The 27951-nt window shown below is 38.2% G+C and overlaps 1 protein-coding gene across 5 annotated transcripts in view; it reads left to right on the forward strand.

Moving 5' to 3' along the window:
- Nucleotides 1-24548, forward strand: part of PUS7L (pseudouridine synthase 7 like) — a 50644-nt gene extending 26096 nt beyond the window's left edge. For 2 of the 5 annotated variants that reach the window (XM_010595939.3, XM_023555471.2), the window contains exons 7-9: nt 8395-8675; nt 13952-14005; nt 15046-24546. In XM_010595939.3, coding sequence (XP_010594241.2) covers nt 8395-8675; nt 13952-14005; nt 15046-15372 — 662 coding nt within the window. In that variant the 3' untranslated portion in view covers nt 15373-24546. Of the gene's footprint in view, nt 1-8394; nt 8676-13951; nt 14006-15045 lie in introns of all 5 variants that reach the window. The other 3 variants (XM_003405725.4, XM_010595933.3, XM_064284364.1) reach the window with 2 other exon arrangements.
- Nucleotides 24549-27951: the final 3403 nt, after the last annotated feature.

Consider the following 27951-nt stretch of genomic DNA (forward strand, 5'->3'; position numbering starts at 1 on the left):
ATGTATCTAGTCCACATGCACGTGTATGTTGAATTCCACTTACATTGATATAAAGGACATCAGTTTTCAAATGTCTACGTTCATTATTTTTAATTTTGTACATATTAAATATATATAATTATTAAGTGATTTATTTACTTGTATCTAGGGTCGCTATGAGTCGGAATCGACTGGACAGCAATGGGTTATTGTAGAGTCCCAAGAAGATAATTTCCTTATGGAAGTGATTCTTAAACTTTAGAGGGCATTTAGAAAAAAAGGAAAAAACCTGGTAAAGTTACTAAAAAGCTGGTTCCAAGGCCCTTTCTGAATAAGCAACTTTTTTTTTTTAATTTATTTTTATTAAGCTTCAAGTGAACATTTACCATTCCAATCAGTCTGTCACATGTAAGTTTACATACATCTTACTCCCTTCTCCCACTTGCTCTCCCCCTATTGAGTCAGCCCTTTCAGTCTCTCGTTTCGTGCCAATTTTGCCGTCTTCCCTCTCTCTCTATCTTCCCATCCCCCCTCCAGTCAAGAGTTGCCAACACACTCTCCAGTGTCCACCTGATTTAATTAGCTCACTCTTCATCAGCATCTCTCTCCCCCGCCACTGACCAGTCCTTTTCATGTCTGATGAGTTGTCTTCGGGGATGGTTCCTGTCCTGTGCCATCAGAAGGTCTGGGGAGCATTGCCTCCGGGATTCCTCTAGTCGCAGTCATACCATTAAGTATGGTCTTTTTATGAGAATTTGGGATCTGTATCCCATTGGTCTCCTGCTCCCTCAGGAGTTGTCTGTTGTGCTCCCTGACAGGGCAGACATCGATTGTGGCCGGGTACCAACTAGTTCTTCTGGTCTCAGGATGATGTAGGTCTCTGGTTCATGTGGCCCTTTCTGTCTCTTGGGTTCTTAGTTGTCGTGTGACCTTGGTGTTCTTCCTTTGCCTTTGCTCCAGGTGGGTTGAGACCAATTTATGTATCTTAGATGGCCGCTTGTTGGCATTTAAGACCCCAGACGCCACATTTCAAAGTGGGATGCAGAATGTTTTCATAATAGAATTATTTTGCCCATTGACTTAGAAGTCCCCTCAAACCATGTTCCCCAGACCCCAGCCCCTGCTCCGCTGACCTTTGAAGCATTCATTTTATCCCGGAAACCTCTTTGCTTTTAGTCCAGTCCAATTAGGCTGACCTTCCTTGTATTGAGTGTTGTCTTTCCCTTCACCCAAAGCAGTTCTTATCTACTGATTGATCAATAAAAAACCCTCTCCCTCCCTCCCTCCCTCCCCCCTTCGTAACCACAAAAGTATGTGTTCTTCTCCGTTTTTTCTATTTCTCAAGATCTTATAATAGTGGTCTTATACAATATTTGTCCTTTTGCCTCTGACTCATTTCGCTCAGCATAATGCCTTCCAGATTCCGCCGTGTTATGAAATGTTTCAGAGATTCGTCACTGTTCTTTATCGATGCGTAGTATTCCATTGTGTGAATATACCACAATTTATTTACCCATTCATCCGTTGACGGACATCTTGGTTGCTTCCAGCTTTTTGCTATTGTAAACAGAGCTGCAATAAACATGGGTGTGCATATATCTGTTTGTGTGAAGGCTCTTGTATCTCTAGGGTATATTCCGAGGAGTGGGATTTCTGGGTTGTATGGTAGTTCTATTTCTAACTGTTTAAGATAACGCCAGATGGATTTCCAAAGTGGTTGTACCATTTTACAATCCCACCAGCAGTGTATGAGAGTTCCAATCTCTCCACAGCCTCTCCAACATTTATTATTTTGTGTTTTTTGGATTAATGCCAGTCTAGTTGGTGTGAGATGGAATCTCATCGTAGTTTTAATTTGCATTTCTCTAATGGCTAATGATCGGGAGCATTTTCTCATGTATCTGTTAGCTGCTTGAATATCTTCTTTAGTGAAATGTGTGTTCATATCCTTTGCCCACTTCTTGATTGGGTTGTTTGTCTTTTTGTGGTTGAGTTTTGACAGAATCATGTAGATTTTAGAGATCAGGCGCTGGTCTGAGATGTCATAGCTGAATATTCTTTCCCAGTCTGTAGGTGGTCTTTTTACTCTTTTGGCAAAGTCTTTAGATGAGCATAGGTGTTTGATTTTTAGGAGCTCCCAGTTATCTGGTTTCTCTTCATCATTTTTGGTAATGTTTTGTATTCTGTTTATGCCCTGTATTAGGGCTCCTAGGGTTGTCCCTATTTTTTCTTCCATGATCTTTATTGTTTTAGTCTTTATGTTTAGGTCTTTGATCCACTTGGAGTTAGTTTTTGTGCATGGTGTGAGGTATGGGTCCTGTTTCATTTTTTTGCAAATGGATATCCAGTTATGCCAGCACCATTTGTTAAAAAGACTATCTTTTCCCCAATTAACTGACACTGGTCCTTTGTCAAATATCAGCTGCTCATACATGGATGGATTTATATCTGGGTTCTCAATTCTGTTCCATTGGTCTATGTGCCTGTTGTTGTACCAGTACCAGGCTGTTTTGACTACTGTGGCTGTATAATAGGTTCTGAAATCAGGTAGAGTGAGGCCTCCCACTTTCTTCTTCTTTTTCAGTAATGCTTTGCTTATCCGGGGGTTCTTTCCCTTCCATATGAAATTGGTGATTTGTTTCTCTATCCCCTTAAAATATGACATTGGAATTTGGATCGGAAGTGCGTTATATGTATAAATGGCTTTTGGTAGAATAGACATTTTTACTATGTTAAGTCTTCCTATCCGTGAGCAGGGTGTGTTTTTCCACTTGAGTACGTCCTTTTGAATTTCTTGTAGCAGAACTTTGTAGTTTTCTTTGTATAGGTCTTTTACGTCCTTGGTAAGATTTATTCCTAAGTATTTTATCTTCTTGGGGGTTCCTGTGAATGGTATTGATTTGGTTATTTCCTCTTCGGTGTTCTTTTTGTTGATGTAGAGGAATCCAAGTGATTTTTGTATGTTTATTTTATAACCTGAGACTCTTCCAAACTCTTCTATTAGTTTCAGTAGTTTTCTGGAGGATTCCTTAGGATTTTCCATGTATACGATCATGTCATCTGCAAATAGTGATAGCTGTACTTCCTCCTTGCCAATCTGGATACCCTTTATTTCTTTGTCTAGCCTAATTGCCCTGGCTAGGACTTCAAGTACGATGTTGAATAAGAGCGGTGATAAAGGGCATCCTTGTCTGGTTCCCGTTCTCAAGGGAAATGCTTTCAGGTTCTCTCCATTTAGAGTGATATTGGCTGTTGGCTTTGCATAGATGCCCTTTACTATGTTGAGGAATTTTCCTTCAATTCCTATTTTGGTGAGAGTTTTTATCATAAATGGGTGTTGAACTTTGCCAAATGCCTTTTCTGCATTAATTGATAAGATCATGTGGTTTTTATCTTTTGTTTTATTTATGTGATGGATTACATTAATGGTTTTTCTGATATTAAACCAGCCTTGCACACCTGGTATAAATCCCACTTGATCAGGGTGAATTATTTTTTTGATGTGTTGTTGGATTCTATTGGCTAGAATTTTGTTGAGGATTTTTGCATCTATGTTCACGAGGGATATAGGTCTATAATATTCTTTTTTTGTAATGTCTTTACCTGGTTTTGGTATCAGGGAGATGGTTGCTTCATAGAATGAGTTGGGTAGTATTCCGTCTTTTTCTATGCTTTGAAATACCTTCAGTAGTAGTGGTGTTAACTCTTCTCTGAAGGTTTGGTAGAACTCTGCAGTGAAGCCGTCCAGGCCAGGACTTTTTTTTGTTGGAAGTTTTTTGATTACCGTTTCGATCTCTTTTTTTGTTATGGGTCTATTTAGTTCTTCTACTTCTGAATGTGTTAGTTTAGGTAGGTAGTGTTTTTCCAAGAATTTATCCATTTCTTCTAGGTTTTCCAATTTGTTAGAGTACAATTTTACGTAGTAATCTGAAATGATTCTTTTAATTTCATTTGGCTCTGTTGTGATGTGGTCCTTCTCGTTTCTTATTCGGGTTATTTGTTTCCTTTCCTGTATTTCTTTAGTCAGTCTAGCCAATGGTTTATCAATTTTGTTAATTTTTTCAAAGAACCAGCTTTTGGCTTTGTTAATTCTTTCAATTGTTTTTCTGTTCTCTAATTCATTTAGTTCAGCTCTAATTTTTATTATTTGTTTTCTTCTGGTGCCTGATGGGTTCTTTTGTTGCTCACTTTCTATTTGTTCAGGTTGTCGGGACAGTTCTCTGATTTTGGCTCTTTCTTCTTTTCGTATGTGTGCATTTATCGATATAAATTGGCCTCTGAGCACTGCTTTTGCTGTGTCCCAGAGGTTTTGATAGGAAGTATTTTCATTCTTGTTGCTTTCTAAGAATTTCCTTATTCCCTCCGTGATGTCTTCTATAACCCAGTCTTTTTTCAGGAGGGTATTGTTCATTTTCCAAGTATTTGATTTCTTTTCTCTAGTTTTTCTGTTATTGATTTCTAGTTTCATTGCCTTGTGGTCTGAGAAGATGCTTTGTAATATTTCGATGTTTTGGATTCTGCAAAGATTTGTTTTATGACCTAATATGTGGTCTATTCTAGAGAATGTTCCATGTGCACTAGAAAGAAAAGTATACTTTGCAGCAGTTGGGTGGAGAGTTCTGTATAAGTCAGTGAGGTCAAGTTGGTTAATTGTTGTAAGTAGGTCTTCCGTGTCTCTATTGAGCTTCTTACTGGATGTCCTGTCCTTCTCCGAAAGTGGTGTGTTGAAGTCTCCTACTATAAATGTGGAGGTGTCTATCTCACTTTTCAATTCTGTTAAAATTTGATTTATGTATCTTGCAGCCCTGTCATTGGGTGCATAAATATTTAATATGGTTATGTCTTCCTGATCAATTGTCCCTTTTATCATTATATAGTGTCCTTTATCCTTTGTGGTGGATTTAAATCTAAAGTCTATTTTGTCAGAAATTAATATTGCTACTCCTCTTTTTTTTGCTTATTGTTTGCTTGATATATTTTTTTCCATCCTTTGAGTTTTAGTTTGTTTGTGTCTCTAAGTCTAAGGTGTGTCTCTTGTAGGCAGCATATAGATGGATCGTGTTTCTTTATCCAGTCCGTGACTCTCTCTCTTTATTGGTACATTTAGTCCATTTACATTCAGCGTAATTATAGATAAATAAGTTTTTAGTGCTGTCATTTTGATGCCTTTTCATGTGTGTTGTTGGCCATTTCATTTTTCCACATACTTTTTTGTGCTGAGACATTTTTCCTAGTAGATTGTGAGATCCTCATTTTCATAATGTTTAACTTTATGTTAGTTGAGTCGTTACGTTTTTCTTGGCTTTTTTCTTGAGTTATGGAATTGATATTCCTTTTTGTGGTTACCTTGTTATTTACCCCTATTTTTCTAAGTAAAAACCTAACTTGTATCGTTCTATATCGCCTTGTATCACTCTCCATCTGGCAGTTCAATGCCTCCTATATTTAGTCCCTCTTTTTGATTATTGTGATCGTTTATCTATTGATTTCCATGATTCCCTGTTATGTGTATTATTTTGTTTATTTATTTATTTTTTAGAATTAATCTTAATTTGTTTGTTTTTGTGCTTTCCCTATTTGAGTTGCATTGATATCAGGACGTTCTGTTTTGTGACCTTGTATTGTGCTGGTACCTGATATTATTGGTCATCAGGCCAAACAATCTCCTTTAGCATTTCTTGCAGTCTTGGTTTTTGCAAATTCTCTAAACTTGTGTTTATCTGTAAATATCTGAATTTCTCCTTCATATTTCAGAGAGAGTTTTGCTGGATATATGATCCTTGGTTGGCAGTTTTTCTCATTCAGTGCTCTGTATACATCGTCCCATTCCCTTCTTACCTGCATGGTTTCTGCTGAGTAGTCTGAACTTATTGATTCTCCCTTGAAGGAAACCTTTCTTTTCTCCCTGACTGCTTTTAAAATTTTCTGTTTGTCTTTGGTTTTGGCAAGTTTGATGATAATATGTTCGGTGTTTTTCTTTTTGGATCAATCTTAAATGGGGTTCGATGAGCATCTTGGATAGATATCCCTTCGTCTTTCATGATGTCAGGGAAGTTTTCTGTCAGGAGTTCTTCCACTATTTTCTCTGTGTTTTCTGTCCCCCCTCCCTGTTCTGGGACTCCAATCACTCGCAAGTTATCCTTCTTGATAGAGTCCCACATGATTCTTAGGGTTTCTTCATTTTTTTTAATTCTTTTATCTGATTTTTTTTCAGCTATGTTGGTGTTGATTCCCTGGTCCTCCAGATGTCCCAGTCTACATTGTAATTGCTCGAGTCTGCTCCTCTGACTTCCTATTGCGTTGTCTAATTCTGTAATTTTATTGTTAATCTTTTGGATTTCTACATGCTGTCTCTCTATGGATTCTTGCAACTTATTAATTTTTCCAGTATGTTCTTGAATAATCTTTTTGAGTTCTTCAACAGTTTTATCAGTGTGTTCCTTGGCTTGTTCTGCAGTTAGCCTAATTTCATTTGTGATGTCTTTAAGCATTCTGTAAATTAGTTTTGTCTATTCTGTATCTGATAATTCCAGGATTGTATCTTCATTTGGGAAAGATTTTGATTCTTTTGTTTGGGGGGTTGTAGAAGCTGTCATGGTCTGTTTCTTTATGTGGTTTGATATGGACTGCTGTCTCCGAGCCATCACTGGGAAACTAGTTTTTCCAGGTAATCAGCTAAAAAAAATGCAGTCAGATCCCTATCTGAATTCTCCCTCTGGCTCAGGGTATTCGGATGTTAATGGAGCCGCCTGGGGAGCGTGGGGGAGGGATCAGAGAGCTAGGAGTGTAGCACCTCAGAATATAGAGTTGATCCCCGCGTTCACGCTCCGCCCGCGCCTGCCAAAATCCCGGTGGGACGGCTCCCCGGCTGGGATGCTGCTCTCTCCGCTCCAAGACCAGTCACTTCCTCTCGGGGACTTCTCCCTCCGGCGGCGGCGAGCTGGGTGGGCGTTGCCCGCACGAACGGCTTAGCCCGCCCCCGGGGTCAATTCAGGGGAATATAACTGGTTCCCGCACTCACGCCCCGCCCGCGCCCGCCAAAATCCCAGCGGGACGGCTCCCCGGCTGGGACGCTGCTCTCCCCGCTCTAAGTTCAGTCACTTCCTCCCGGGGACTTCTCCCTCCGGTGCACCGCGCCGCACGCACGAACTGGGTGGGCGTCGCCCACATGAATGTCTGGCCCCCCCCCCGGGGTCGCTTTAGGGAAATGTAGCTGATCCCCATGCTCGCGCCTCGCCCGCTCCCCGCCAAACTCCCGGCGGGACGGTTCCCCGGCTGGGACGCTGCTCTCCCTGCTCCAAGATCTGTCACTGCCTCCCGGGGACTTCTCCCACCGGCTGCGCCGCTACGCCACCCGCGCCAACTGGCTAGGCTCCCTCCCGGGATGAGTTCAGGGGCTAGGGCTGGGCCCCTTGTCTGTGCCGTCTGCCCCCCTGGGCTCTGCCCCAAATTGGGCTCCGAAGGTCACTGGCCTGCTTGGTCCTGGTTCTGAAAACGATCGCCGTCTGCCCGTATTTGTTCGTTCTCCGTCTCTAAGTCTGTGTTTGTTGTTCAGAGTTCGTAGATTGTTATGTACGTGATCGATTCACTTGTTTTTCCGAATCTTTGTTGCAAGAGGGATCCGCGGTAGCGTCCACCTAGTCCACCATCTTGGCCCCGCCTTGAATAAGCAACTTTGCTGTGAAGTCTGATAACCTACATTTGAAAAAGCATCCCATTAGCAAGTCTAATAGTGTACTTGAAGGATCTAGGTCTCAAATCTTACTTACTATAAAAATTTTGTGGACACATGTCTGCGTTGTTGTTAGGTGCCCTCCAGTTGATTTTGTCTCATAGCAACCCCATATGACAAAGTAGAACTGCCCTGTAGGGTTTTCTTGACCGTAATCTTTATGGGGCCAGATCAGCAGGCCTTTTTCCCATGGAACCACTGGGTAGGTTTGAACCACTGACCTTTTGGTTAGTAGCCAAAATAGTTGCTAAACCATTGTGCCACCAGGGCTCCTTCATAACTGTCCATAAAAGCTCTTTAAAAATCTCTAGTCTGTACCAGATCAGTCCATTTAATCCTTGTGGGTTTTTTGTTGTGGTGGTGGTTGTTCGTTTGTTTTTTTTTTAATCTCATTTTAGCTTATCTCTATTATAGAGTAAGGAAACCTGGCAAGCCATTACTAAAGTACTTTTATTTTTGTTTGTAAAGCAGAGAAAATGAAAGGAGGACCATAGATTTAATGATCTCTCTTACTTAAAAAACAAACAAACAAACAACAACCAAAAAGACCTCTTCAAGTATAGCTCGGTTTAACTGGTGGCTGGTGCCGAGCATGTTCGTGTTTGTGAGCTAACACAGTTCACTGTCTCCTGTGTAGGTTACCTAACAAAAGTGTTTATAACTCATTTTTCTCATCATTTTAGAGGATGCTAAAGGCACACGCTCACTGATGCCTGAATTCAAAGTTCGGGAGAGAGCAATGTTGGAGTCATTGCATCGCTTTGGCATGACAGAGGAAGGCTGTATCCAGGCGTGGTTCTCTTTCCCCCATTCTATGCGCATATTCTACATTCATGCCTATAGCAGCAAAATTTGGAATGAGGCAGTATCTTACAGACTTGCAACCTATGGATCAAGAGTAGTGGAGGGCGATTTGGTCTGTTTGGATGGAGATTTCAGTGATGAGCATTCCCCAAATAGTAAAGTAAGTATGATTTCATCAGAGTTTCCCAAAAGTTGTTACCACACCAGAAGCATTAATTTTCAGAAGCCCTTACTTCAGAAACAATTTAAAACTAAAGATATGTTTTATTTTTTTTACTTTTATTTGCTTTTCTCCTCCTCCTATTTTGTTGTCGGGAAATGAAAAAATAAAAATAGTGGAATGAAGTGAAAAAAGGTACAAAGATAGTAAAGTTTCCTTTAAAGAACACTTTTTTTTTTTAATTATATAAATAGTATACCAAACTGTCCTCTTAAAAAAAATCAAAACATTATAGATGACGCTGACGTCCTTCTCATCACCCTATTGTAATTCTCTCCCCTGTTCTTGGAAATCAGCCTCTGCTGTTTGGCACGTGCCCTTCTAGAGCTTTTTCTAGGTTTTTATCTAACTATTCACAGAAAAGATATTTTTCCTGTGTTTGTTTTATACAAATGTGATTTCACAACTTGCTTTTTTCCTCTCAACAATGTTTTAGAGATCTACCCATATTAAAACCCCATTACCAAACCCGTTGCCATCGAGTTGATTCTGACTCACAGTGACCCTATAGGACAGAGTAGAACTGCCCCATCGAGTTTCCAAGGAGCACCTGGTGGATTCAAACTGCTGACTTTTTGGTTAGCAACCATAGCACTTAACCACTATGCCACCAGGGTTTTCCTCTCCGTATTACAGTATGTAAATCGAGCTTATTCCTTTTAATACTATGAGTATATCAAGTTTTATTGAGCCAGTAGCTTCAAAATTCATATAATAATATTTTAATGTAAAAAGAACAAATTATTATTCTCCAACATTATGTTAAATCAATCTCACAAATAGTTTTAAGAATTAGAGAGTAGAGGGATTTGAGTAGTAGTTTTTCTTGTAGCATCTTAAAATCTTTGAAGTTTACAGCAAAAAAAAAAAAGGGATTTTAGAGATCCTCTCTTCTAATTCACATTTAATAGAAATAAAATTGAAACCCAGATTGTAGAAGAGGTAGGTTCAGAGTAGGGCTTCAAACTGGTTCAGTCATGGCTGAGGAAGCATCACCGGAACAGACCCGAATATTTAAAATTTGGGTGAGCCAGAAAGATAACCAGAATGGGAAAAATTATGAGTCAAAATCCTGCTAGAAACTTAATCTCCCTCTTAGAAAATAAGGGCAGCTGTACCCGTTACATAGCAACCAAATCTCTTGCCTTTGGATTTTAAGCAGAGTCAAAACGGTACTGTCTTGCTCAAAGATGGCAGTCAACCTCGGCGCTTTGATTGTGTGTCACTCCCCATAGTTCTGCCAATAATGCAGTCTCACGCATCAGGCTCCTGAAAGGGCTCAGTACGGTTCTTACGAGTTTCCCATTCTAGAGTTTTGACCTGTAATTTTTCACATTCCGGGTACTGTGCTGTATCACCCAAATTATAAACCTCAGGTCTGTTCCTGTTTTGTTTTGTCAGCAATGACAGAACTGGTTCGAACTGGTTCAAAGCCCTGGTTCAGAGTAACATAGGTAACAGAACTAAAATGACCCAGTTGCCTGACTTATAGCCCAAATTGGTATCTACTGGAGAAATCATGGATCATCTAGTTAGAATATGTCCCAGTTTTTCAAAAATGGAGAAAAGTAGGTTCTGGGACTCTATATAAAGGAAGCTTTATGTAAATTAATGCAGAGTTTTAGATGTATGAATTGTTTCTTTTGGTTTCAAACTAACCTAAGTAAAAACAAATAAACAGGAAATTATTGGCTCACAAAACTGAAAATTCGTGATTGATCCAGGCACAGCTGTATCCAAGGCCTTGAGCAGTGTCCTAAATAATTTGTTTCATTTTCTTCATCTGTCAGCTCTGCTTTCCTCTGTGTTAGATCCACTCTTAGTCTGACTTATTTCTTTGGTGGCAAGATGGCTATTAATAGCTCTAGGTTTAGTGCTTAAAACCCCTGCCAGGAAGAGGCCTTTTCTTCCCCAATAATTTCAACAAAACCCATGGAATTTAGTCAAGTGATAATGAATGGCTTGGTTTGGGTCACATGTATAGACCAAAATCAGTTTCTTGTGTACTGGAATATATGATTGGTTAAGCCTGTGTTACAAGGGCTCCTCCCTGGTACCATCCCAGCCAAACTACATCTGAGAACCAGGAAGAGATGTTCCTTATGGAAAATGAGGGTGCCACTACCAAAAAGAGAGAGGAAAGACTGAGCAAGCCAAAACAATAGATATTTGCTTTACTACTTTATTAAATGATGGTTTAGGAATTTGTAGATAAGAAAGCAATCACTAGGAGGCAGCATAAATTACTGAACTTGTTGCCGTAGAGTCATTTCTGACACATGGGACTTCATGTATACACAGTAGAACTGAGCTCCTTAGAGCTTTCTTGGCTATAATCTTTACAGAAGCAAATCTCTAGGCCTTTCTCCAGTGACACCGGTGGGTGAGTTTGAACTGCCAACCTTTTGGTTAGTAGTTGAGTGCAAACTGTTTGTGCCACCCAGGGACCATGCATAAATTACTAAGGATGGTAATTTAATGGAGACACAGAATCACAAACTCCGTGTAAAAGGGAAATCGAGCAGCATCATAGTTTTATTTTACCTTATGTGAATGGAGAGAGATATGTCATTGATTTCTTTTTGAAAAATAATGAAAAATCAGGTTTTTAAACCTTCCAGAAATCAGATATCAATTGAAATATAATCTGGGCAACACATTGTTAAGTCAGCTATTTCCAATTCAGATTTTTAGAGGTTAAACATTACTTTGACAAGACATAATAGCAGTCTCTGAAACGCATGTCTTATAAGACTTCTTTGTTCAAAAATACATTTGCAAGGACAATTTTATGACCAGAATTGTGTCTGCTTTTCTTTTTGGAGCATAGGTGAAGACAGAACATTTTCTTCTTCGTAACTTCAGAGTGCCCTTTTATTGGCAGTATAAAGCATCTGTGTGTTTCAAGACCAACCATTTATATTCTGTTACTTAGCACTGAGAAAAGAAAAGGAAGAACCCAGAGCCTCAAAACTTAAAATATGAAAAGGACAGAAAAAGATTTTTTTAATAAATGGTTTATGTGGCATGTAATGTTCTGCATCTACAAATGAAGTTACTCTGATTCCTTCTTTTGATAGAATTACTAGACTGATAGGTATATCTTTATTTTATGATACTTGGGAGATTCTCTTATAATTTTTTTTTAATTAATTGATTTATTTTTGGTGCTTTAAGTGAAAGTTTACAAATCAAGTGAGTCTTTCATACAAAAAGTTATGCACACCTTGCTATGTACTCTTAGCTGCTCTCCCCCAATGAGACAGCACATTTCTACTCTTCTCCCTGTATTCCACGTGTCCGTTCAACCAGCTTCTGACACCCGCCCCCCACCATTCCTTCTCATCTCACCTCCAGTCAGGAGCTGTCCACATAATCTCATGTGTCTGTCTGCTTGAACCAAGAAACTCACTCCTCACCAGTCTCATTATCTATCTTATAGTCCAGTCTGAAGAATTTGCTTTGGGCTCTTATAATTTTTTGTGTGGGCAAGATAAATACGATTTAGACAGTTAAAAGGTTAGGTGAATTGGTGATTGAGGAGCAGTCATACAGCTAAAGTATTTTTGTTAGTTAACTGATTGACGTCTACCTGGAAGGAGTCTCTAAAGACAGATCATGGTGTTCTGTACTCAGCCATGTTTTGTTTAAAATTTTCATAAATTTACTTAAATTACTGTGTAGTAAATAGTCTTTTATGATTTTGGAAAAGACAAAAAACTGGAAGTGATAATTCATGAGACATCATAGTCCCATGTATTTTTGTCCTGGTCAGACCACATCTGGGGTTTTACGTCCATTTTTGAGTGGTCATTAACCAACCAACCAACCAACCAACCCACCCACCTACCCACCCACCCACCCACCCACGCACCCAAAATGAAAAACAAAAGGGGACATTATTGATAAGAGTAAGGAGAATTGAGCGGGACACAAGCAGATTTAGAGAGGCTGTAGACACTATAATGATAACTGCTTTAGGAACTGGGAAATGCTATTCATTCTAGTGGAAAGATGATAGCTCTCATGTGGAAGAAAGAGCAGAATTCTTTTGTGATGTCCTAGAGCAACATCACTGTCTTAGTTATCTGTTGCTGCTATAACAGAAATACCACAAGTGGATGGCTTTAACAAACAGAAGTTTATTCTCTCACAGTTTAGGAGGCTGGAAGTCCAAATTCAGGACGCCAGCTCCAGGAGAAGGCTTAATCTATCGGCTGTGGGGGGAGGTCCTTGTCAGCAGTCTTCGCCTGGTTTAGGAGTTTCAGAGACTGACTCAAGATATAACCTAATCCTGTAGATTGTGCCCTCCCTCACTAACATAACTGCCTTATTAACGTCATAGAGGTTAAGATTTACAACACATAGGTAATTACATCAGCATATAAAATGGAGTACTGTCACACAGTACCAGGAATCATAGCCTAGCCAAGTTGACGCACATTTGGGGGGGAAACCGTTCAACCCATAACAATCACTCAAACAATTTATCACACATCTCTTCTTCTGCATAACACCTATAAATATCCTGTTATGTGCTGTTGAGTTGATTCCAACACACAACAACCCCATATGATAGAGTCAAGCTGCCTCATAGGGTTTCCTAGGCTGTATTTTAATGGAAGCAAATCACCTGGTCTTTCTCCCACAGAGTCACTGGGTGCGTTTGAACCACCAACCTTTCAGTTAGGAGTTGAACACTTAACCATTGGACCATTCTATGGAACACATTTTGATAAACACCACTATAGCATAGGGTATTATATTATGGGGGCAAAGTTGTTTCAAAGGAGCAGATTTTTTACCCAGCATAATAAAGTACAGCTTCATAGTTCAGAAAAAGGTTGTTGGTGACCGAGGTGAAAGTGTCACCTCAGAGTTTTAAGTTGCCCACCATTCTTGGTGCATACTGAGTCATCAGTGGTTGAAGTAGAAAGAATCATTCTAATTTTTATGGAGCCCACTCCTCCAAAAAAGCAAATTGTGAAAAGACCTTGTTTGGGTACATGCACATCCAGCATAAAAGTTGAATTATACATAGCAGAGTTAGGGAAAGTTGAGGGAATTTGGAACATTTGGGATTCACATTTTTTATTTTTATTTTTTTTTTTTGTACTTTATGTGGTTTACAGAACAAACTAGCTGCTCATTAAAGTTAGTACACATATTGTTTTGTGACATTGGTTACCAACCCTATTTATTTATTTTTTAAATAGGTTCATGTAGTAACCGAAGAGGAGGAATCAGCTAACACATACACAATGCATCAGGTAAATTTACTTCAAAGTTAGTATCACTTAGATCTAAGTGTAGATTTGCCCCCAAAAGGAAAAAAATGTTGACTAGTCCCTTTTTAAAATTATTTTCAAATTAAGTAATAATTTATATATAAAATTCACACTTCTTAGTTTATAGTTCTGTGAGTTTTCATAAATGTATGTAGTTGTGTGATTACCACAAATATCAACGTAGAACAATTTAACGTCTCCCTAAAATTTCCGATGCTTCTTTGTAGTTAACTCCTCTCCCCATCCCCAGCCTCTGGCAACCTCTGGTTTATTTTCTGTTCATATAGTTTGCCTTTGGAAGAATGCCATATAAATGGAATCAGACAGTACACAGCCTTTTGTTTGTCTGGCTTCTTTCACTTAGCATAATAAGTTTGAGATTCATCCATGTTGTTGTGTATATTTGAGTTTTTTTTTTTACCTCGTTCCGTTTTCTGACTACTGGCCAAGAGAAAGTGTCTAGAAGTCAGCAGCAGTAGACTAAAACTCCACAGACTGCAGTGTTTACTTATAAGCAGATGAGAAAAACATATTTGCTGCTACCTGTTTGCTTTCTTGTTTTTAAATAATGAAGAATTTAAAATTGCAGATCACAATACCAATTATGTGATTGAACAGTAAGTTTAGATGTTCAGGAAGGATGTTTACCCTCTGTGTTAGAGGAAAATATATGCTTATAATATTGTATGGTTGCATAGAGATTAAATCTTTGTTAACTAATTGTATGTACCTAAATTTCTTGCTCCATCTCTTCACTATTATTAATGGTTTGTCTAATAATAATTGATTTGAATTATTACCTTGGTTGTTGTGAGAGTCCTTGATTCTAGTTTACCTCTTTGCCTGGAAGCATTAAAAATCTCACGGTATATTATTCAGTAACATGTTTTAGGCTGATTGTAATGTTTAGATTCTGACACTGTTTTTATAGATCTAGGTCCCAGTCATAAATATAAATTTAAAATATGGTCATATATCTTTCTGAAGGCTATTTTATATATTTCTCCCCCTCCTTTTCACAGGTGGTTCTTCCAATACTTGGATACAATATTCAGTACCCAAAGAACAAAGTAGGGCAATGGTACCGTGAAATACTTAGCAGAGATGGACTGCAGACATGTAGGTTTAAAGTACCTGCTCTGAAATTGAATGTTCCAGGATGCTATAGACAGATATTGAAATACCCTCATAATCTTTCATACCAGCTAATAGAAGGGCATGATACTGATGTCAAAACAGAAGATTCTTGTATCACTGAAGCAGGTTTATCTCTTTTGATCTCTTTTGATCTTGACCCTTCATGTTATGCTACAGTTTGTCTGAGGGAAATAATGAAGCATGATGTTTAAAACCAACACCCTTTATATGATTATATATATGTTACTCTTTGAAGAAAAGGAAGCAAAAATTGCTTGAGCATCTACCATGTGCTAGAAGCTTTAGAATTGTTATCTCCGTCACAACATCTTGATGAATTAGTAATTTGATGCTGTACTATTCCAGAGGAGTCTAGCTAGTTAAATGGCAGTATCTGGATTTAAACTCAGATCTGCCTGACTCAAAAGCCTGTGTTCTATCATGTCATGCTTAGTAACCTTTACTCTGTGTCAAAATCTACAAGAGTTTTAGACTATTAACATACAGTACCTCAAGATAACATTTAAGAAAAAAAAATTTTTAAGTAATGGTTATATCTTCTAGCTCCTTGCTTAAAATACAGGTGAAATTAGGTTACAATAAAAGCATATGGTTGAAGAGAAAGAAAGATGAAACATATTGTTATTTATTATTGTCCCCCTTAGAAAAATACACAAGGGAAATATCATCCCCCACTAATGATAGCTACCCCAGGTAGTCATTACTCCTTGGTGAGATAAACAGTCTTTGATGAAGATATTGAAATCAGTTTTTCATGTAATTTCCATATCTTGACATACATTGGCTTTCTTAACTTTTTGTCTTTTTCTTTTTTCCTGTTATCTAAAACACATATTTTAGAGTTGACACCCATGGTCTCTGGCTCCAGTTCTGACACTTACTAGTGACTTTGGGTATGTTATTGATTCTAAGGCTCACGTATAATAGGACCAAGAAAATACCAACCTCACAGGCAGCAAATAATAGGATTATCTCTACCTTTTATATTGCTAGAAGGAGAAAATATTTTGCTCATTTGAAAATTTTAATTTGATTTGGGTTAACTATCCCACATCATAAATCATCATTCTTAACCATTTTATACCAGTTAAATTTGGAGGCAAAAAAGACTGGTAGGTATTGATTGGGAAAATCTGAGCATTCTTTCATTGCTGGCAACATTATATAACGATAAAATTTAAAAACCAGTGTAGAGTATTACATGTCAGTAACCTGGGATTTTTATATATTTAAGTCAGTCCAATCACTGGGGGGATATTAGCACAAGGAAAAAAATGATATATGCAATACAAATTTTGCTTATTGAAGCATTTTTATATATAATGAAAGCAGAAGTAGTTTCAAAGGTCAGCATTAAATAATGTATGTTATTTGATTTCTGGAAAAACATGTAGCTATTAAAAATGGCAATGAAGATTTTAATTATGTGATAGAAGAAAAGATAGAATCAACACTAGAGGCCCTAATACACAGCATTAACAGGATACAAACCAAACCAACAATACACAAGCTCATCTGGGATCTTCTAAAAATTAAACACTTATGCTCATCAAAAGACTTCACCAAAAGAGTAAAAAGAGAATATACAGACGGGGAAGAAATTTTTGGCTGTTATAAATCAGACAAAGGTCAAATCTCTAAAATCTAAAAGAAAATCTAACACCTCTACAACAAAAATACAAATAATCCAATTAAAAAATGGGCAAAGGAAATGAACAGACCCTTCACCAAAGAAGACATTCAAGCGACCAACAAACAAATGAGGAAATGCTCATGATCTCTAGCCATTAGAGAAATGCAAATCAAAACCACAATGAGATACCATCTCATCCCAGCATCACTGGCACGAATCATAAAACAGAAAATAACAAATGTTGGAGAGGCTGCAGGGAAATCAGAACTCTTATACACTGCTGGTGGGAATGCAAAACGATACAACCATTTTGGAAAATGATATGGTGTTTCCTTAGCTACAAATAGAAATACCATATAATCCAGCTATCCCACTCCTAGGAGTATATCCTAGAGAAATAAGAGCCATCACACGAATAGATTTATGTACACCCATGTTCACTGCAGTATTGTTCACAATAGCACAAAGATAGAAACAACCCCGATGCCATCAACAAATGAATGGATAAACTGTGGTACATACACACAATGATGAATCTGTGAAGCATCTCATACACGGATGCATCTGGAGGACATTAGGCTGAGTGAAATAAGCCAACCACAAAAGGACAAATCTTACATGAGACCACTACTGTAAATACTCATGAAAAGGTTTACGTACAAAAAGAAACAATCTTTGATGGTTACTAGAGAGGGGAGGGGTGGGGATGGAAAAACACTTGATAGACAACAGGTAAGTGGTAACTTCAGTGAAGGGTAAGACAGTACACAATACTGGGGAAGCCAGCACAACCTGTACAAGGCAAGGTCATAGTAGCTCAATAAACACACCCAGACTCCCTGAGGGTCGGAATTGCTAGGCTGAGGGCTGTGGGGACCATGGTCTCGGGGAACATCTGGCTCAGTTGGCATAACATAGTTTATAAAGAAAATGTTCTACGTTCTACTTTGGTGAGTAGCATCTGGGGTCTTAAAAGCCCGTGAGTGGCCATCTAGGATACTCCACTGGTCTCACCTCTTCAGGAGCAAGGAAGAATGAAGAAAACTGAAGACACAATGGAAAGATTAGTCCAAAGGACTAACGGACCACATCTACCACAGCCTCCAGCAGACTGAGCCCAGTACAACTAGATGGTGCCTGGCTACTACCACTGACTGCTCTGACAGGGATCACAGTAGAGGGTCCTGGACAGAGCTGGAGAAAAATGTAGAACAAGATTGTAACTCAAAAAGAAAGACCAGAATTGCTGGCCTGACAGAGACTGGAGAAACGCTGAGAGTATGGCCCCTGGAGACCCTTTCAGCGCAGTAACAAAGTCACTCCTGAGGTTCACCCTTCAGCCAAAGATTGAACAGGCCCACAAAACAAAACAAGACTAAAGGGGTGCACCATCCCTGGGGCAGGGACTAGAAGGTAGGAGGGAACAGGAAAGCTGGTAATAGGGAACCCAGAGTTGAGAAGGGAGAGTGTTGACATGTTGTGGGGTTGTTAACCGATGTCATACAACAATGTGTGTACTGTTTGATGAGAAACTAGTTTGTTCTGTAAACCTTCATCTAAAGTTCAATTAAAAAAAAAAAATTTTAATTATGTGAGAAAATGCCCTCCTAAAGAATATATGTATATATGTATATATTGTTGTTGTTAGGTGCTGTTGAGTTGGTTCCGACTCATAGCAACCCTATGTACAACTGAACGAAACACTGCCCAGTCCTGCGCCATCCTCACGGTTGTTGCTATGTTTGAGCCCATTGTTGCAGTCACTGTGTCATTCCATCTCATTGAGGGTCTTCCTCTTTTTGCTAACCCTCTACTAAGCATGTTTCATATATGTGTATGTGTGTGTGTGTGTGTAGTATATACACTGAATGCAGCTTTTACAAACGGGGACAGTTTAGCATAGTGATTAAAAGCATGGGTGTTGGAGATAAATTTCCCCTGTTTGAGCTCTGACTCTGCCACTTTTATCAGTGTGACCTTGAACAAGATATTTAAGCTTTGTATGCTTCTGTGTCAACATCTATAAGATGAGGATGGTAATATTCCTTATTGGAGTATTGTGAAGATTTGATGAGTTAATATATGTAAAGCAGCATAGAAAAGTGTCTGGCACTTAGTTATTGTTAAGCAAGTTTGCAGATGACAAGTTTGAAGGGAACAGGAAAAAATGACAATGCCATTCTGTTAAGATGATGGGTGTTTGGATTTTTGTAAATAATAAAAAGTTCCTTTTTTGTCATTATATATTTTTAACAATAAATAAATCTCAGGACACAAAAATTAGGGATTATACCATGGATCATTTAAAAATTACCTTAAATTAAGCATTAAAAATAATTTTGATGTTAATTGAAAATTAAATATGCTATATTAAGTAATTAAAAATAAATTAGAAAAAAGTTTTAACTTTATTTAATGTGATAAATCATCTCCTATAAATGCAATTATAAAATGAGTTATATAAACTATGAAAAACTTCTGTTTTTAACTGTTGAGTAGTAGTTAGAAAATATGAAAGCATTAAAATGTGCTGTCATTGATACTGTTCTTATTACCTGTAGATGGCACTATAATTTTAGGGATCTCATATATGTACACATATTTGTGTATTTAGTAAATACTAGAGAAAGGATCATTAAACATATTTTGAGTCACCGTAAAACATTCAAATATTGTTGATACGGAAAATTATTTTATATACCAATACTATTTGCCATGTTATTAGCTTTTAAGTTTAAGGACTTTTATATACTTTGGACCAAGTGAGGGCTGGTCACCTTGGCTTTTGCATTTTTGGGGGGTCATGCCAGGCCTTCAAAAGGATGATCTCTGGATTCGTTTTAATTGTCAAAATTGTGTTTGAACTGAGCAATATTACCCCGGGATCAGTAAGATAAAAAAAATTTAGAGGGTTTTTTATTAAGATAAAAACACCTGGGCTTTTTGTGAGTTGTAATAGACTGAAAGTCATATGTAAGTTTTGATTCCATTAACATTTATTGAGTGTCTCTTATGCCAAGCACTTTGACTTGTCTCATGTTAATCCCCACACAGGCACCCCGTAGTAGGTACTATTTTATCTGTTTTTGTAGATGAGAAACATCAGAGTGGTTTCCTGACCTATTCAAGGTCAAACAGTATGTGTTTGAACTTAGTTATGCTTCCTAGATTTTCATGCACCTAATATTTCCCTTCTGAATACAAGTTTTTGGTAGAATATAATTTCTGTCAACTTGCCGTTCATCAATGTGCATTTTACTGAAGCAAGTCTTGAGAGAAACAGGATTGCTTTTGAGATTATGAGACCAAATCAAAAGTAAAGGGTCTTTTCCAGGAAATTCCCAAATTATTTTGGAATATTTCCCAAAATATTTTGGGATTTGTATCACAATGATATGTAAAATCATAGGTCATAGGTTATTTTAGATAGTATATGGCATAATATTAAATATCATTGAAAAAGCATAGTGAGTTCAGTCCTCTTATTTTGTTTAAGACAATGAGGAAGTTGTTTGATGTTAGTTTACATCATCACTAATACTTGTAGATTTACTTTTTAACAGAAAGTGCAGGCCTTGGGCTAAGAAATACCAGCAGGCATTTTGCCTGGAGTTTAATAAGATTGCTTTCATTTATTAAATTTATTTTTTAAGTTACCTTTTATTTATGGCAAATAATCCTGGTTTTCGTTTACGGGGTGACATCCCAAAACCCCCAGTGACGGGGTGACGTGTTTCCTTTAAAAATAAATTTAAAAAAAGGAGGAATCAATTCGAAGATATTAAGTAAATACTATAGAATCCTGGTGGCGTAGCGGTTAAGTGCTACGGCTGCTAATCAAAAGGTCGGCAGTTCGAATCTGCCAGGCAGTGTTTGGAAACTCTACAGGGCAGTTCTGCTCTGTCCTATAGGGTCGCTATAAGTCCGAATCGACTCAATGGCAGTGGGTTTGGTTTTCTTTGGTTTAGGAGCCCTAGTGGTGCAGTGGTTAAGCGCTTGGCTGCTAACTGAAAGGTCGGTGGTTTGAGCCCACCAGCGCTCTGTGGGAGATAGACTGGCAGTCAGCTGTAAAGATTACAGCCTTGGAAACCCCATGGGGCAGTTCTACTCTGTCCTCTGTACAGTCACTATGAACCGGAATCTACTATCCAGCAACAGTTTTTTTTAAGTAAATACTAGTGTAGATAGGGTAGTAATTAAGACAGCAGTGCATGCATGATTGAAGTTTGGGAAATACTAGTGTAGTAGAAAAACCCTCAACTCACAGAGAGGCTCTACCACTGACTGTGTGTGTGACTTCAGTAACCCACTGAATTTCTGTCATGGTATTCTCAGGTTTGAAATAATATTGACCATTTTTCCAGTCCAGACAGTATTACATCGGTTAAAATAATGAAGAATATACAAATTCAAGATCTTATGAACAGAGGTACTGATGACCAAATGACTTATGTTAAAATTTCATTGATAGGGACTTTTATTTTTTTATTATTCTTATTTTTTTTGAAAATCCTATAAAACAGAACAGTGTGTTACCTAGTAAATTCTCAATAAATGTCAGCTAGTGTTATTGTAGTTCATATTATTTGAAAGTGCTCTCTGGTGAAAGTTTCACAATCGAATGGTTAATGGCTTTCCCTTCAGCTCTGATCTGTTTTAGCATGAAGCAAAATAATTCAGGATACTTTCAGATTTTTTTTCCTAAGTGGAAATAACTATTACTAAATCTGGAGATTCAGAAGTTTGTGCAAATTAGTATCTTTTAGAACTACCTAGGTCAGTGTTCTCCAATATTTTCTACTTGGGAACTACTATTAGGATACCCAAAAGAAAATGAAGCTCTATCTGTATACCTTAATGCAAAGGTTTCTTGCCTTAATATAAGGGTAGGAAAAGAGGTTGGGTGAAAATATGGGGAAGGGAGGAAAATAAGACTGTTTTTTCCCTCTGTTCACTTCTCAAATGTTTGATTTTTTTTTAACAAAAATATGTGTATTCATTTTGTAAATAAAAATCTTCAAGATGTTTTAAGATTTGTAGAGGATAAGATAGGGGAATTGATGGATTAGGATTGCATTTGTTCAGAATGGTTCTGGGGGTTCATGTCAACATAATGTCAGAGGAATTTATGCATTGTATATTTTAATAGCACCAATGGCAGTTAATACAAATAGTTGGAAGTTTAGTATCTGTGCTATGTATTTTACTTCCGAATTTCAGGAAGATTCTGTCATATGGTACTATTTTAATCTTTTTTTCTAAGCCCTTCAGTAGGCTACAAAGCAATGTCATATATATGGCGTAATAACAAATGTAGTCAAGTGACCCTAAGTTAGAGGCACGCTACGAGATGCTATGTGAAAGACAGAAATAAATGATATCCCTGCCTCTGAATGGTTAGCAGAGGTTATATGCTTTAAGATATAATTTGATTTGAAATGCCATCTGCACAAAACCTCGGGAGACTAAATGGCAGAGAGAAAAAAGGCAGCATCTTTCCTTTTCACTTATGCCTCACTATATGATCAATAATATGTTACTTGACCTCTCAGCACCCCATTTTGAATCCTTAAATGATACTTCTATTAGCATTTCTAAGCATTTGAGTTACCCCTTAAAATACGCTTTGAACTATTCAGACTAAATGCTGCTTTCTAGAAAGCTGCTAGTTTAAAGAATAGGAAATGGTGTTAATGGAGTTAATCTTGTGTAATTTCAGTGTGGGTTGTCGGGAATACCTCTGAGTAAAGAAAATGACTCTAATCTTAAGCAATTCATTTTTCAGCAACTTTGAGGCAGGAGCTAATTTACTCCGCCTGTGTTCACAAGCCCTCTCTTATTAAAGAAAAGCTTTACTTATGGGAAGAAGTCAGGACAGCCATGAAATTATCTAAATTTAAACATATTGGAAAATATTACAAAATAGATAAGATTAAATTGCTTTTTCTAAGTTTCCTTAATAAATATCCAATCCAACTACCAGTGTAGGTATAAAACCTCTATTACAAGGAGGGAACTGAGTAATGAAGTTAAAAAAAAGAGGTATTTGGTTGTTTTTAAACAGAAGAGATCAAAGAGCTGGTCACTCCTTAACTGAAGGTGTTTGGGCAGTAGAGGGGGTAGCTGCTGCAGTGGGGTAGGGACTTGTCTTAGGTTGGGTTCTCTAAATAAGCAAAACTAGTGAAGTATACATGTATATGTGTATATATACATACATATATAAAGAGAGAGAGAGTTATCTCAAGGAAATGGATCACGTGGTTGTGGAGGCTGGCAAGTTCCAAAGTCTGTGGGTCAGGTGTCAACTGGAGGCTTCTCCTGACTCATGTGATTCCAGGGGCTGATGGGCCTGGAATCGGTAGGCAGATAGCAGGCTGCTGGCTCACAGGGCTGCAGAGCTGGTGAAACCCAAAGTCGGCAGGTCAGATGACAAGCTGCTGGCTCAAGGCCCAAGAACTGGAGATCAGATGATGACAACCAGAAACAGGATTCAGGGCAAGCAAGTGTGTTTTTCCAGAATGTCTATATGTATATATGGTGCAGGCCATAACTGAGGAAACTCCCCTTACAACTGATGGGCTGATTACTTCATGGAGGTGATTACATTATGGTACTTATAGAAGACTACAAAATGGAGGATAATTACATCAGATTACAAAATGGAGAATAATTACTTAATACTGAGACTCATGCCCTAGTCAAGTTGACATATAACATTAACCATCACAGGACTTAATTCTTTATGCTTTTATTCCAAGTCACCCTTTTCTGATAAGACTTATTGGCATTTTCTTAGACTGGTTAAGTCAGAATTCTGAATTTTTCACTGACAACAGGTTTTTTTTTTTTTTAAGTAACTGTGTACTTTTATTTTTTATTTTGGTTGTACATAAACAGTCTCAGCAACTACTCTTTTTTTGTTGTAAATATATCTATAACACTTTTGTCAATTCAGCTTTTTATAGGTGTACAACTTATTGACAGCAATTACAATAATGGGCTGTGCAACCCTACCCTTAGCTGATTATTGTTTCCAAGCCCAATCCTCTGATCAGAAAGGACTAGTTTCTTTTCTGAAAAGGGAAGATGAAGATTCTTCCTATAAATTACCTTTATAATTTCCTTAGATTATAATAAAATTGATATTTTAAATATGATTTTCAAAAAGAAACAAAATGTATTTTTTCCATGAAATATCATAAGGGAATCTAATATGTTTTGATGCTGTATAAATAATAATAAAGCAATTTTCGCATTTAGGAGCCAATAGCAAATCTGGGAAGCAGTTATTCTAAATTCAAGGAGCATTCTCCTGACGCTTTGAAAGAAAAAAATAGTGAAGCATTTGATTACTGTGTTTATGTTCATATCTTCTCCCATCTTGATTATTGTAATAATTTTCTATTTGAGTGGCCTCCGTTCTTCGCTCTGCCAATCCATCTTATATACTAAGGTTAGTTATCCTTCTAAAAATAGAAATCTGATCCTGACATTGTTTTTAGGCTGTATAACATTTGGGTGGCTTCTCAGTATCTATGGAATTGAAGCTTAAACTCAGCAAAGCACGCGTAGACCTGCACAGTATGATCCCAGTTTTTCTTTCAAGTGTTATTTGCCACTTTTCCACAGAACATATCCTTTCCTTCAGCTCTGTTTGCTCTTTCCCAAATACAGCAAATTTTCCCATGTTATGCATAAAACCCCTGAAACCAAACCCGTTGCCCTCAAGTCGATTCCGACTCATAGCAACCCTACAGGACAGAGTAGAACTGCCCCATATGGTTTCCATGGAGCGCCTGGTGGATTCCAACTGCTGGCTTTTTGGTTAACAGCCGTACGTACCTCTTACCCACTATGCTACCAGGGTTTCCATGTCGTGCATAGGTACTTATATTTCTCCTTAACCTCCCTTCCCATTGGCTGAAATGTCTCCTCCGCTTAGTTTAAATGTCTTGTCTGTGAAACCTGTGTTCTCAAAGAACTTTGTTTACAGGTATGAGTTGCTTAATGTCCACTATACGTTCTATGAAATAGGACCTTATGTGATTTGGGTGTTGTGCGAACACCATATTACATACGTGAGAAAGGTGTGCAGTTTGGTCACCAGGCCGGCTGGGACCCATACTGCGGGACTGCACAAAAACTTTGGCTCTGCCGCCTCCGTTCCTGCTGATAGTCGCCAGTGCCCGGCCCCTGCCTACCTGCTGCTGTGCACTCGCCATCCAGCTGGACGCCTCCTGGCCTACCTGTCGCCAGCTCCCTTCCCTTCCTTCCTCCCTGCCCGCCTTCCCCGCCCCACCTAGTGAGCTTTAAACTCTTCCAGCCCCACCCACCCCTCCTCTGCCTCCACCTCTGCCTCCTCCGACGGCCACCTTTCCTGCTCCTCCTCCCACCACCACCACAGTCGGACCACTGAGCAGCCGCCATTGCTGGAGGAGCTGCGGCCTTGGTTCAGGCTTCAGTGCAGGGTGCGCAGGCCAAGTGAAGCCGTGGCCTTGGCTGGGCATCCCCCTCGGCATCTCAAGTGGCATCTGTGTGGTCCCTGCATGAGGCAGCCTGTTGGGACAATCAGCTGAGGATGGGCGCTGGGACCCCTTCCCCCTACCGCTCCAGGAGAACTAGTGAGAGACAGATTGGATCTCCTTTTTTTTTTTTAGTGAGCTAAATCCCGACTGGGATTTCTGAAACTTATTGTGATTTCTTAACCTTAATTAAAAAAAAAAAAAAAAAAACCTTATGGGACTACAAACATGCTGTGAGACGTTGATGCATACCTATATATGCCTCTACTATCTCACTGTCCACATCACATCACACATCTACTGTGACCTATTGGAGAGCATTCCTCTTTACTCCTGGGGCACCCAGCAGTGCCTGACATGTAATAAGCTTAATGAATGCTTAGTGAATACCACAAACATACCTTCATAAATTTATTTGGTAAATGCACATTTTAGGAAATTTCTAAAACAGCCTTTTTCCTCAGGAAGTTTAGCATATTAGAATTTAGTCAATTCTCATTATAATGCCCTACTCCCTTTATATGAATTGCCAAAATAGTGCAACAGTTTCATCTTTCATTCTCACTACTTAGAAAATACTTACGTTTTATTTAAATAATAAGTGGTTTGCAGAGTCTCACTGACAACTTAGAACATGCTGTCAGATTAAGTATTCTATTCTCATTTTACAGATGAAGATTCTTGAACTTGAAGAGGTTAAGTAGCTTGTTCAGGTTGCAAAGAGAATTTTACTTAGCTCTTCTTGGCTTCAGTATCAACTATACTCTGCTGATTCTTAAATGCAAACAAAGCACCTCAATTCTCCACTTTGCCTCACTATGATTATTTAATTTCTGCCTGTCTCTGAATTTACCTGTATATTACTAATACTTCATGGCATTAAGGCAAATTGGGGCAAAACTCACTTTAAGTAACATAATCATAAAACCCGTTGCCGTTGAGTGGATTTCAACTCATAGCGACCCTATAGGACAGAGTAGAACGGCCCCATAGGGTTCCCAAGAAGTGGCTGGTGGATCTGAACGGCTGACCCTTTGTTTAGCAGTGGAGCTCTTAACCACTGCACCACCAGGGCTCCGACATAGTGATTAAAAAAAAGAAAGGCCCAAACCCATTGCTGTTGAGTTGATTACAACACATAGAAACCCTATATAACAGAGTAGAGCTGCCCCATAGAGTTTCCAAGGAGCGCTGGTGGATTCAAACTGCTGACCTCTTGGTTAGTAGCTGTAGCACTTAATGACTAGGCTACTGGGGTTTCCAGCATAATGATAGTGGGTGTCAATCACTGAGCACTTACTATGTGCTAGGCATTTGATATGTTATCAGCAAGTACTTAGCTGTAGGATAAGTACTGTTATTATTTTCAGTTTATAAACAAGGACAGAGAGATGGAATGCAATTAATAAACTTGAGAAAGATAAAACATGGAGCCAGAGCTCAAACATGAACCTTTTTTTTTTTTCCTGCAGAGTCTAGGGGCTCCTTAGTTTGGTTTGAAATAACATGGTAGTGACCCCAGTCATATGGTAGAAGCCAACATAAATGTTCTTTAGAGGAAATAACCTTTACTGTAGATTTCAAATGTTTCCAAGGACAATAAGCAACACAGAAGAAAACAAGGCATTATAGATGAAAGCCAGTTCTCTAGAAACAATAGACAGCATGAATAGACCTTCAAAGACTTCAGATATTGGAATTCTAGACATGGACCCTGTGTCTACTATTTAAAGTAAAAGACAAGCTTGAAAATATGCAGGAAAGGAGAGGCTAAAACACAATGTAGCACATTTGAAAAAGAACCAATGGAATTTATAAAAATGAAACATTTAAATCAATTTAAAACTCTTTGCATGGGTTTAATACCATATTGAAAAGCACATTAGTAAACCGGAAGATAAGACTTGGAGGATAGAATGAGAGCTTCAAAATACATTTAATTGGAATTCCTGAAGGAGAGGAGGATGAATAAGGTATTTGAACAGATAATGACTGGGAATTATCTGGAACTAATAAGACACTAAAATACAGTTCAAGAAGACCAATAAATCCAAAGCAGAGTAAATAAAAAGAAAGCCACAATGAGACACATCATGGTAAATATACAGAACACCAATAATAAAAAGAAAAATCTTACCAGCAGCCAGAGGAAGATTATCCTTCAAAGAATGATTAGCGTGATAGCTAATTCTCTAGAGCAACAATGGAATACGTTAAAATAGCAGAGAGTTTCCAACTAACTGACCCTCACCAGAAGAAATTCCCCCAAGAATATAGGCAGATGGTAAAGGATCCCAGATGAAAAGCCTAAGGTAAAGGAATAAATGATGAAGAAGGAAAGTGGTAAATATGTGGTAAAATACAGATTTTATACAACAATGCCTATAATGTCTTTTGGGGTTAAAAAAGATACGAAATTAAAACGGACAAAATGGCACAGGGAATGGAAGGTGACTAAATGGAATTAGTGATTGAAGGTCATAGTATTATCTGGAAAAGGTAAATGTATTAACTTTAGTCTTTGATAAGTTAAATACGTGCATTTTAATATCTATAATAACCACTAAAAGAAAAACATTTATAACATCCAAACTAGTAAAAGGGAAAAAAAGAAT

This window comes from Loxodonta africana, chromosome 4 (genome assembly GCF_030014295.1).
Source record: "Loxodonta africana isolate mLoxAfr1 chromosome 4, mLoxAfr1.hap2, whole genome shotgun sequence".
In the NCBI taxonomy this organism is placed as follows: Eukaryota; Metazoa; Chordata; class Mammalia; order Proboscidea; family Elephantidae; genus Loxodonta; species Loxodonta africana.